Raw genomic sequence first — 13,506 nt, forward strand, 5'->3', positions numbered from 1 at the left:
TAAATACCGCTCCTTTTCTTCTGAATGCTCCCATATACGTAAACAGCTGATTATAACCACATATGGGGTGTTACCGTACTCGGGAGAAATTACTTTACAAATGTTGGGGTGCTTTTTCTTCTCTATTCCTTGTAAAAATGAAAAATGTTGATCTAAAACTACATCTTGTTGGAAAAAAAAATGATTTTTCATTTTCATAGCTTAATTCTAATTAATTCAGCAAAAAACCTTTGGGATCAAAATTTTCACTATACCCCTAGATGATTCCTTAGTGGGTGCAGTTTCCCAAATGGAGTCAATTTTGGGGTGTTTCCACTGTACTAGTACTACAGGGGCTCAGCAAATGTGACATGGCGCCCAGACACTATCCAAAATCCAAATGGTGCTAGTTCCATTCTGAGCCCTACCGTGTGTCCAAACAGCCGTTTATGACCACATGTGGGGTATTGTTTTACTCGGGAGAAGTTGCTTTACTAATTTTATGGTGCTTTTTCTCCTTCAGTCCTTGTGGAAATGAAAAAAAAAATACCTAAACCTACATTTTATTTGAAAAAATGTAGATTTTCATTTTTACGGCCTACTTCCAATAAGTTCTGTAAAACACCTGTGGGGTCAAACTGCTCATTGTACCCCTAGATAATTTCCTCATGCGGTGTAGTTTCCAAAATGGGGTCACTTGTTGGGGGTTTCCACTGTTTTGTCCCCTCAGGAGCTTTGCAAATGTGACATGGCCTCCGCAAACCATTCCTGTTAAATTTGAGCTCCAAGAGCCAAATGGCGCTCTTTCTCTTCTAAGCCCTGCCGTGTATCCAAACAGCCGTTTATTACCACATGTGGGGTATTGTTTTACTCGGGAGAAATTTCTTTACAAATTTTATGGTGCTTTTTCTCCTTTAGTCCTTGTGGAAATGAAAAAAAATTAGCTAAACCTACATTTTATTTGAAAAAATGTAGATTTTCATTTTCATGGCCTAGTTCCAAAAATTTTTGCAAAAAAACTGGCCGGTCAAAATGCTTGCTACACCCCTAGATAAATTCCTCGAGGGGTATAGTTTCCAAAATGGGGTCACTTGTTGGGGGTTTCCACTGTTTTGTCCCCTAGGGGGCTTTGCAAATGCGACATGGCCTCCGCAAACCATTCCTGCTAAATTTCAGCTCCAAGAGCCAAATGGCGCTCTTTCCATTCTAAGCCCTGCTGTGTGTCCAAATAACCGTTTATTACCACATGTGGGGTATTGTTTTACTCGGGAGAAATTGCTCTACAAATGTTGTGGTGCTTTTTCTCCTTTAGTCCTTGTGGAAATGAAAAAAAATTAGCTAAACCTACATTTTATTTGAAAAAATGTAGATTTTCATTTTCATGGCCTAGTTCCAAAAATTTTTGCAAAAAAACTGGCCGGTCAAAATGCTTGCTACACCCCTAGATAAATTCCTCGAGGGGTATAGTTTCCAAAATGGGGTCACTTGTTGGGGGTTTCCACTGTTTTGTCCCCTAGGGGGCTTTGCAAATGCGACATGGCCTCCGCAAACCATTCCTGCTAAATTTCAGCTCCAAGAGCCAAATGGCGCTCTTTCCATTCTAAGCCCTGCTGTGTGTCCAAATAACCGTTTATTACCACATGTGGGGTATTGTTTTACTCGGGAGAAATTGCTCTACAAATGTTGTGGTGCTTTTTCTACTTTAGTTCTTTTGGAAATGAAAAAAAATTAGCTAAACCTACATTTTATTTGAAAAAATTTAGATTTTCATTTTCATGGCCTAGTTCCAAAAATTTTTGCAAAAAAACTGGCCGGTCAAAATGCTTGCTACACCCCTAGATAAATTCCTCGAGGGGTGTAGTTTCCCAAATGGGGTCACTTTTGGGGGGTTTCCACTGTTTTAGTTCCACAAGACCTGTTCAAAGCTGACATGGTGCCTAAAATATATTCTAATAAAAAGGAGACCCAAAATCCACCAGGTGCTCCTTTGCTTCTGAGGCCGGTGCTTCAGTCCAGTAGCACACTAGAGCCACATGTGGGATATTTCCTAAAACTGCAGAACCTGGGCAATAAATATTGAGTTGCATTTCTTGGATAAAACATTCTGTGGTACAAAAAAAATGGATTCAAAATGAATTTCTGGAAAAAAATAATGAACTTTGTAAATTTCACCTCTACGTTGCCTTAATTCCTGCGCAATGTCTAAAGGGTTAAGAAACTTTCTAAATGCTGTTTTGAATACTTTGAGGGGTGCAGTTTTTAAAATGGGGTGATTTATTGGGGGTTTCTAATATCTAAGGACCTCAAAGCCACTTCACAACTGAACTGGCCCCTGTAAAAATAGCATTTTGAAATTTTCTTGAAAATGTGAGAAATTGCTGCTAAAGTTCTAAGCCTTGTAGCGTCCTAGAAAAATAAAATTATGTTTAAAAAACGATGCCAATCTAAAGTAGACATATGGGGGATGTTAGTTAGCAACATTTTTGTGTGGTATAACTGCCTGTCTTACAAGCAGATACATTTAAATTGAGAAAAATGCAAATTTTTGCAATTTTTCGCAAAATTTTGGTGTTTTTCACAATTAAATACTGAATGTATCGGGCAAATTTTGGCAGTAACATAAAGTCCAATGTGTCACGAGAAAACAATCTCAGAATCACTTGGATAGGTAAAAGCATTCCGGAGTTATTACCATATAAAGTGAAACATGTCAGATTTGAAAAATGAGGCTCTGTCAGGAAGGTCAAAAGCGGCCAAAGAGGGAAGGGGTTAAAGGACCTAATAAAATAAAAAATACACAGTTTTGAGTCACATTATTATGACCACCTCCTACTTTCGACGTCGGCAGCGCGTAGCCCATGAAGGAAGTGATGTGGAGTTGGCTGGCTTGGTGGGTATATAAGGTGTGCGATAGGCTGTCTGAACACATATCACTCGTAGTGGTCATGGGTGTAAGGGGCGATTTATCAGAATTAAAAAAATGGATAAATATTGGCTTTCGGGCCAAGGGTCGCAGTATTTCTCAAACAGCGCACTTTGTGAACTGTTGGTGTGCTGCTGTGGTGAAAGTGCATCGTGAGTGGAAAAATGTCACCATTGGGAATAACGGACGTGAAAACTGCGGAGAACCACGTGCAACTGATGCGAGAGGTGAACGTCGGCTACGAAGGTGAACGAGGGCCGAACGACACGCTACAGTGGAGCAACTCACCGTGAAAATCAACCAGGGGCTAACAGCCGTGTGTCTAAAACAACAGTTCAGAGAACCCTACTGCATATGGGGCTCCGAAGATGGTCACTGCTCCTAGGCTAACAAAGGTGCATCGGGAAAAAGGCTTCAATTTGCACAGCAGTATCGGAATTGAACCACCAATGATGGACAAAGGTTTGCCTTCTCCGACAAGTCACTCTGCTTCATGGAACGGATAGACGTTAGCGTGTCAGGCGAGAAACATCGAAGAACAAACACCCTGCAACCATTGCTGGAAGAACACAAGCCGGTGGTGGGAGCGTTATGGTCTCTGTCATTTTTTTCATGGCATTCTCTGCCCACTCATCCATGTGGAAGGCACTCTGAACCGATTTGGTTATGAATCCATCGTCGCAGATCACGTCCACCAAATACATGAGGTTTGTCTTCCCTGGGGCAGATGGATTTTTCCAGCAAGACAATGCGACATGTCACACGGCTAGAAATGTCAAACAGTGGTTGGAAGAGCACAACCAAGACTTCCAAGTACTTCCCTGGCTCCCCAATTCTCCAGACATGAAGCCAATTGGCCATCTGTGGGACCACCTCGATCGTCTTGTTCGCTCTATGGATCCTCCCCCACGCACCATCCAGCGAATGTGGGATGCACTGCAGTCAGCGAGGCACCAGATACCTGAGACAACCTACCGGCACCTTATCGAGTCACTCCCAGCCCGTCCAGCTGCTGTCCGTGCTGCACACGGCGGTTACTCTGGATATTAGCGGTGGTCATAATAATGTGAATCGACTGTGTATAATGTGCATAATGGTAGTGGGAATTCTAGCGACGTGCTGCGACTAGTAATTATCTCGTATGTCTTAATGAGCACAACATTGGGGAATGGTTGCAAGATTGCACAACTGCGTCTGTGGGCGGAGTCTGTTATTTGGAATAATTCAGAGGTGTCATTAGCAACATTTGTTGTTAGCGGTGTGGCGAGTATAATAAGGGGTGGAGGGTATACATCTGAGAACTCTATGATGGCATGTGCTTCTATGCTCCAATGATGGAAACTCCTGAATGGCAGCTAGATACGATTATGGCTCCAATAAGGCTGGGTTCACACAGAGTTTTTTGCAGGCAGAAAATCTGCCTCAAAATTCCGTTTGGAATTTTGAGGCAGATTTTGCTCTGCCTGCATGCCAATTTTCGCAGCGTTTTTCGCACGTGCCGTGGGAAAAAACGCATTGATGCCAATGGGAGGTCAGAGACGTAAACGCCCGATTATAAAGCATGTCACTTCTTTGTCCCGCGAGACGGTTTTTCCGCTCGCGGGAAAATAACGCCTTTGCCTCCCATTGAAATCAATGGGAGGCAGTTTTGGCCGTTTTTTTGGCACGTTTCTCGCGTAAAAAAAACTCTGTGTGAACTTACCCTAATGCTGTTAGTCAGCCATATTAGGAGTATATAATCTTTACATAAAACTTTGCAGTATATTGTGTTTTTTTCCGGTTCCTATTAATAGGGCTTAATAGAAGCAGAAGGTTGGCTGAAGTGAGAAGTCTGCCATGACAGCCATCAGCATTGAGGGCCAATGGGCTATCAAAGGGGGCCGACCCCTCTTTCTACCAGATAGGATGTCCCGGTCACTATTGACCGCGGCATCTAAGTGGTAAACAGACAGGATCGGAGTGGTCTCCAATCCCGCCCTTTAGGCCCCATGCACATGACCGTATTTTCATCTATCCCGAAATAGAGTCCGTAAATACGGATTTGTAAAAAATAAATAAAATAAAGAGGGTGGATGCAAATATCATCAGCTGTTGCATAGAAACGCTTCCTTACATATGGACAGTATACGGATGCACATCCGTAGCCGACCGTATTTACGGAAGCTCCCATAGGCTTCTATGGGAGAGTCTTTGCTGTAATTACGGACAAGAATAGGACAGGTGCTATCATTTTTTCAGCACGGACACCCATCAGTAAAAATACTGAAAGGTGTCCATGGCCAATAAAAATGAATGGGTCCGTAATTGCGGATGAAAAATACGGTCGTGTGCATGGAGCCTTACAGTGAAGTGTCAGTTGTAATATACAGCCAACACCCGCGGAGCATAGAGCGGGCTCAGCCCGTACTTCCTCTTTCCAGCTGTGACGTAACCCTATGGCAAATGGTCCAAAAAAACAAGCAAACATGGGCTGAGAAGAACCAATCTGGATTTTAGTGCATGTGTCTGAAGGAACCTTTTATCAGCTTTGAATGCAGAACCTTATTCCTGTTAAAGTGGGATTCATACATACTTTTCCATTACATTAGATGTGGGAAACAAGGTTTTGCCCTTACTTTAAATAAGCAGACAGCTCATCACGGAGATCTTCGGAAATGTATTCTGAAATCAGTCCATGAGCGTAGCGCACGTAGTCCTCTGTGCAAACGGAAATGAATGTTATAAGAGGCAAACTAAAACAATGCACGCAGTTTCTATGTAAAGCTCCTACATGTGAAGGCTGCGCACGTCCTTGCGGTTTATTTAAATTGTTCATAAAGGCCAAGTTTATGTTTACTCTGAAGAGTTCAGGTTTTGTTGAGTCTCAGATGTGTAGTCTCCTGAGTACTAGTGATCGTTTCCACCACTTGTATCAAATTTGAGCCTAACAATACGGTGCCAGGTTTTGCCACCCTGGAGGGCCTGTTGCTTGTTTTCCCTATCCACACCCTTACCACCCTTACCACGACCCTTGGGCCAATTCATCATCCACTTGTTAGCGAACGATGAAATTCCTTTGGTGAGTGAAGTCCTGCATGGGTACTCATCGGCCAGTAGTAAAGGGGTTAGGACCAACCATGTCTGGTTTCCATTGCCTTAAATAGAATATTTTATTTTAGTCAGTAAAAGAGAGTTTTTGTTTGTTATTTTTTAAATGTTGTAGCATTTTGTTTTTAACCCTTTCCCTTCAATTTTGGTGATTTTCTCTTAATTTGTTTCCTCTCCACCATCCAAAAGCCATAACTTTTTTATTTTTCCATCGATAAAGTCATATGAGGGCGGAAAGAGTTGTCGTTTTTCAAGGCACCATTTATTGTACCATATATTGCATGAGGAAACCAGGGAAATATTATTTGTGGGGTGGAATAGGAAAAAAACAGCGATTCCTCAATCTTTTCAGGGGTTCCGTTTTTACGTCTTTCACCGTATGGTAAAAATAGCATGTTAACTTTATTCTACCAGTCAATTGGATTACGGCAATACCAATTTTTTTATAGTTTTTTTTTTTAATGTTTTACTACTTTTACAAGGAAGAAACTAATTGTTAAAAATAAAACTTGTGTTTTGTCGCACATTCTGGGAGCCATAACTTTTTTATTTTTCCGTCGATTGAGCGATAGGAGGGCTTATTTTTAGCAGGACAAGCTGTAGTTTCTATTGGTACCATTATAAAGTGACCAAAAAACAGCAATTCTGGGAGTTTAATTTTTTATAATGTTCACCGTGCGGGTTAAATAATGGTATATCTCAGACATTTACGGACGCAGCGATACCAATTTTATTTTTTACATTACTGTAGAGGAAAAATGGGAATAAGTGGGGTTTTTGAACACATATATATATATATATATATATATATATATATATATACACACACACACACACACACACACATATATTTTTTTTTTACAATACTAGAAACTTTATTCAACTTTTTTTTTTTACACATTTTATTAGTCCCCTAGCGGACATCAACCAGCAATCGTTAGATCGCGGTTACAACACACTGCAATACTAATGTATTGCAGTGTATTGTCATTTTTACAGGCTTCTGTTAAGTGCTTAACAGGAGATGGAGAAAGGCAGTCCTGGGGGCCTTCATTAGGGTTTCAGTAGTAATACACAACTGCGTACAGAGCGGGTGACCCCCCCCCCGCACCACTATGTGCTATTACGTCGTGGTGCAGGTAGGGGTTAAAAAAGTTTTCCTAGCAGCTGTTGCATGTGTGTGTGTGTGTGTGTGTGTGTGTGTGTGTGTGTTTGCCCCTCTTTCACTAACTCTGCTTCTGCTGCCTCTTCCCCCCTCTATAGACTTGTATTGGCAGGCAGTGAAGTGGCACTCCCGCACCCCTCCCCCAACACTTCCTGCAGTCTGTCTCCTCTGCTCTATAACTAGGAACGGATTTTGCTTAAACTGTAGCTAAACGTTCGACAAACTTCTGACATGTCATAAGTTTGTATTGGTGGGGGTCCGAGCACTGAGACCCCCACCAATCGCTAGAACGAAGCCGCTGAAGAGTTCGTGTGAGCGCTCGGCTGATTCGTTTCTGTTCGGCTTTTTCCGTAAATAAATGTATCGGTGTACAGACTCAATAAAAAGTCTATGAGCCCGTACTCTGATACATTGGTTTTCTGGTAAAATCCGAACAGAAATGCTTCAGCTGAGCGCTCACACAAACGCTTCAGCTGCTTCGTTCTAGCGATTGGTGGGGGTCTCCGTGCTCGGACCCCCACCACTACAAACTTATGACATGTCAGAAGTTTGTCGAACATTTAGCTACACTTTAACAGGTGGTGGACAGCATATTACAGGAAGTGAGACACCTAGTGGCAGTAATTTCACACAGAATTTGCATGAATTAAAGAGACTCTGTCACCACATTATAAGTGTCCTGTCTCCTATATAAGGAGATGGGCGCTGTAATGTAGGTGACAGTAATGCTTTTTATTTAAAAAAAACGATCACAACGTTAGGAGCGATTTTAGTTTATGCTAATGAGCTTTCTTAATGGCCAAGTGGGCATATTTTTACTTTCGACCAAGTGGGCGTTGTACAGAGGAGAGTATGAAGCTGACCAATCAGCGTCATGCACTCCTCTCCATTCATTTACACTGCACTAGCGATATAGTTATATCACTATGTGCAGCCTCATACACAAGCCCTAACATTACTACAGTGTCCTGATAATGAATACACATGACCATCCAGCCTGGACGTCATGTGTACTCAGAATCCTGACACTTCTGACTCTTTTTTGTGAGATTCCGGCAAGTGAAACCAAATCTCGCGAGATCACGGAGGTAAGCGAGATTTGGTTTCACTTGCCGGAATCTCACAAAAAAAAGAGTCAGAAGTGTCAGGATTCTGAGTACACATGACGTCCAGGCTGGATTTCATGTGTATTCATTATCAGGACACTGTAGTAATGTTAGGGTTTGTGTATGAGGCTGCACATAGCGATATATCTATATCGCTAGTGCAGTGTAAATGAATGGAGAGGAGTGCATGATGCCGATTGGTCAGCGTCATGCACTCCTCTGTACAACGGCCACTTGGTCGAAAGTAAAAATACGCCCACTTGGGCTATAAGAAAGCTCATTAGCATAAACCAAAATCGCTCCTAACTTTGTGAAAAAAGATCTTTTTTAAAATAAAAAGCATTACTGTCACCTACATTACAGCGCCCATCTCCTTATATAGGAGATAGGGCACTTATAATGTGGTGACAGAGCCTCTTTAAACAACTAAATTTTAACAGTAAGTAAATGACAAAGTTGATATAGATCAGGTATACTATTAGATTACAAGAAGTTGTTTAAAAAGTTAGTGTCCATTTAAAGAACTGAAGGGGCTTTCGCACATGTTTTTTCACAGTCAGTTATTATACTCAGGTTAGAAGATACAAGAATCTGTTTAACCTAAGCCTGACCTGGAATTTTTAGAGAGGGTGTATTATAGAGCTGTGTAAATATAAGATGATCCAGTTTATGGACCTTTGCGGAATTTCATACTAAGGAGGACAGTTTTACAGAGAGATCTTATCCATCTCCAACTTTTTATGTACAAAACTATGATAAAAAGTACACTCTAGCAAATTGTAATGAATAACCTGAATTACATCAAGCAATGGTTAGTATACTATATGCAGACTTGGGACATTGACTGGATTTTCCAATTGCTATATATAGGTAATTAGAACTATTGTATCCATTCAGCCTGATCTGATCTGATCTAATCACAGTGTAATAATAGTATCTAAGCAGAAAGGAAGACTCATCACAGAGACTAGCAGGATTATATTTTGTTGGGATGGGAACAATGCTTCGTCTTCCAATCCTAGCAAATATCTATGTATTATTTTGCAACTAGATCAAAGATAATTTTAAGTATCTGGATGTCATCTGACAGAAAATACAAAGCAAGCGCATTTGCAGTAAGGGGAAATAAAAATAAACAAGCCTGTAAACCCATCAATTTGTGCATATGAATAAAAGGCCCATAGGGTGAAAACTGAACTGTGACCGATTATTTTTAGAGGTAAATTTTTAACTGCATAAAACGTACTACTCAATAATCAGACAATTGTACAAACTCCCAAAATAAATGTTTGCTTCTTCAAGGTTACTCAGGTGCTGATCAGGAGTAGGAGGGAGACCAATGACATCGACACACAGATTTCACGGCATCTGCCGTGCCCCGTAGAACTCAATGGAGAAGTGGCTGCGTGCTGCTTGTATGGCTTTACCATAGCAACTCTCCATTAAATTCTATGGGGAGCAAGGCAGCTATGAATTGGCAAATGATGGTCATGTGACCCCCTATTCTTGCTAAAGAATAGGGTCCCAGAAGTTGGACCCTAATCTAATTAGGAATTTATGGCATATCCTGTGGATATGCCCTACATGTTTAGGATGGAAATACCCCTTTAATACAGAATCCAACTAAAGTTAACCCCTTAGTGACCAGCCCATTTTAGGCCCTAATGACCAAGCTATTTTATTTGTTTTTCTATAGTCGCATTCAAAGAGCTATAACTTTTTTATTTTTTCGTCTACATAGCTGTCTGAGGACTTGTTTTTTTGCGGGATTAGTTGTACTTTTTAATAGCACCATTTTTGGGTACATATAATTTTTTTATTAACTTTTATTAACTTTTTTGGGGGGGGGGGGATTATAAAAAAAACCTGAAATTCCGCCATTGTTTAAATTGACGCCGTTCACTGTGCGACGTAAATAACATATTACCTTTATTCTATGGGTCGGTACGATTACGGCGATACCACATATGTAGAGTTTTTTTATGTTTTACGACTTTTGCACAATAAAAACACTTTTGAACTAAAATTATTTGTTTTTCCATCGTCGCTTTCCAAGAGCTGTAATTTTTTTATTTTTCCATCAATGTAGTGATTTTTTGGGCTTGTTTTCTGCGGGACAAGACGTAGTTTTGATTGGTGCGGTTTTGGGGTGCATGGGACTTATTGATTCATTTTTATTATTACTTTTTTGGGAAGCAATGGGAAAAAATGGCAATTTCGCCATTGTTTTTGGCGTTTTTTTTTTACGGTGTTCACCTTGCGGTTTAAATGACATATTAACTTTATTAATGGAGTCATTACGGTCGCGGCGATACCATATATGTGTACTTTTATTTATTTTTTACACTTTTACTAAATAAAACCACTTTTTATGGAAAAAAATGGATTTATTTTTTTACTGTAATTTTTATTATTAATCTTTATTTCACATTTATTATTTATTTCACTAGTCCCACGAGGGGACTTTACTGTGCGATCTTCAGATCGCTGCTATAATGCTTTGGTATACTTCGTATACCAGAGCATTATTGCCTGTCAGTGTAAATCTGACAGGCAATCTGTTAGGACGTGCCTCCGGCGCGTCCTAACAGGCATATGTCCAGGGCAGACCTGGGGGCTTTTATCAAGCCCCCGGCTGCCATGACACCCCATCGGAGACCCGCGATTGCATTTGCGGGCCGCCGATGGGTGACAGAGGGAGCGCACTCCCTCTGTAAACAAAGTTAAATGCCGCGGTCGCTATTGACGGCGGCATTTAACGGGTTAAACGGCCGCGATCGAAGTAAACTTCGATCGCGGGCGTTGGAGCAGGAGCTCAGCTGTCATCAGACAGCAGAGCCCCAGCTTGCATGGGAGACACGTGCAGGACTTAGACTAGGCGAACGTGAAAAGGCGTCAGCTTAGCCTAAGGCCCCTTAGTGACTCACGTGAAAAGGCGTATTAGTGGTCACTAAGGGTTTAAAGAGGATCTGTCACCAGATTTCACAATACAAACTGCATACATTAATAAATAAATATCTTCGACCTGATGAAGCTGGTGTACTTACTGTGAAAATCCAAGTCGGAATGGCTGTATAATCCTTTCTCAAATTTTCCTGCCTGATAATAAAATGAGCATTTTATGGGCCAAAGTATATACATAAGGCCATGTATTACTATTAGTACTACTCCCATTTACAGCTGACAATATCCTATCAGTGCCCCCCCTGCTGAAATCTTACACATACTCAGTACAAGCTGCAGTTTTCCTATCTTTGCAGTAAAAGGAAAGAGGCAGATGGAGTTAGAAGATGTAATTACATACTAAAATTGCTGCTTGAAGACATGCTCTCCCAACAGAAGAGCCAAGAGCCAGGGATACTGCAGCTTGTACTGAGCATGTGTGAGAAATTATCATGGTGCAGAGGAGGAGGGGCACTGATAGGAGCTTGTCAGCTCTCGTTGGTAGGAGATTGAAATTATACCATGCATATACTTGGTCTCATGCATATACTATACAGCTATGGACTTAGATTTTCCTACAGCAGCTTCATCAGGTCTAAGATCTATTTAATAATGTATGCAGTTTGTATTGTGAAATCTGGTGACGGGTCCTCTTTAACCCCTTAACGCACCATGACGTAACTGTACGTCGAGGTGAGCAGTAAGTTCGCGCAACTTGACGTGCAGTTACGTCTGTGCTTTGACAGTTAACCGCCGCGCGGCGCTACACCGCAGCGGCGGTTAACTGTGCAGGGTGTCTGCCCTGCATTCCCCGTTGCCGATCAGCGGCCCATCGCCGCTGATATCGGCAGTTAACCCCTTAATAGCGGCGCTCGATTTTGAACGCCACAATTAAGGTGTTTAGCGCCGATCGGCAGCCCCCACGTGAAATCACGGGGGCTGGCGATGGTACCCATTGAAACCGGACACCAGACAATGGCTTCTGGGTTGCCATGTACAGAAGCCTATGAGGACCACCCGGAGGGTGGTCGTCGTAGGCTTCCTGTCAGTGTGACTGTGACGTCACAATGACAGTTGGAATGCATTACACTACGTGTGTAATGTAATGTATTCCAGCAGCGATCAGAGCTGCAAGTCTAAGGCTATGTTCACACGGGGTCTTTTGCCGAGTTTTTTGACGCGGAAACCGCGTCGCAAAACTCGGCAGAAACGGCCCGAGAACGCCTCCCATTGATTTCAATGGGAGGCGTCGGCGTCTTTTTCCCGCGAGCAGTAAAACTGCCTCGCGGGAAAAAGAAGCGACATGCCCTATCTTCGGGCGCTTCCGCCTCCGACCTCCCATTGACTTCAATGGGAGGCAGGAGAAAGCGTGTTTTCTGCCCGCGGCGCTCAATGGCCGCGGGCGAAAAACGGCGCGATCATTGCTATTCACACGGAGTATTTTGGGGGAGGAATATCTGCCTCAAAATTCCGTTTGGAGCTTTGAGGCAGATATTCCTCCCCCAAAATACTCCGTGTGAACATAGCCTAAGTGTCCCCTAGTGGGACAAGTGAAAAAAGTAAAAAGAAAAATGTTTTAAAAAAAGTGTAAAAATAAAAGTTATTAGTGATATAAACAAGAACTGCTTTTTTTCCTATTATAAGTCTTTTATTATAGGGAAAAAAATGAATACGTAAAAAAAAATTACTCATAACGACCCCAACTATAAAACTATAATATTATTTTTCCCGCACGGTGAACACCGCAAAAAAAATTAACGAAAAACAATGCCAGAATCACTATTTTTTGGTCACCATCCCTCCTAAAATATGTAATAAAAAGGTGATCAAAAAGTTGCATGTGCGCCAAAATAGTACCGATACAAACTACAACCCGTCCCGCAAAAAACAAGCCCTTACACAGCTTTTTTGACTGAAAAATAAAAAAGTTACGGCTCTCAGAATACGGTGACACAAAAAATAAATTATTTTCTAAAGAAGTTATTTTATTGCGCAAACGCTGCAAAACATAAAAAAACCTATATACATCTGGTATCGCCATAATCATACCGACCCGCAGAATAAAGTATAATAGTAAATTATAGCCCAGGGTAAACGCCGTCAAAAATAAATAAAAATCATTGTCAGAATTGATGGTTTTTGGTCACCTGGCTTGCCAAAAAATTGAATAAAAAGTGATCAACAAAATCGCATGTACCCCAAAATGGTATCAATGAAAATTACAGATTGTCCCGCAACAAATAAGCCCTCACACGGCTCCGGTGGTGAAAAAATAAAAAAAGTTCCGGCTCCCAGATTATGGC

The 13,506-nt window shown here is 41.5% G+C and overlaps 1 protein-coding gene across 2 annotated transcripts in view; it reads right to left on the minus strand.

The window, feature by feature from the left end:
* RNASEH2B (ribonuclease H2 subunit B) overlaps positions 1–13,506 on the minus strand; it is a 40,534-nt gene that overhangs the window by 7,561 nt on the left and 19,467 nt on the right. For both annotated transcript variants that reach the window (XM_075851779.1, XM_075851778.1), the window contains exon 8: positions 5,518–5,599. In XM_075851779.1, coding sequence (XP_075707894.1) covers positions 5,518–5,599 — 82 coding nt within the window. The remainder of the gene's footprint in view (positions 1–5,517; positions 5,600–13,506) is intronic.

The sequence above is a fragment of the Rhinoderma darwinii genome, chromosome 2, assembly GCF_050947455.1.
Source record: "Rhinoderma darwinii isolate aRhiDar2 chromosome 2, aRhiDar2.hap1, whole genome shotgun sequence".
Lineage (NCBI taxonomy): Eukaryota > Metazoa > Chordata > Amphibia > Anura > Rhinodermatidae > Rhinoderma > Rhinoderma darwinii.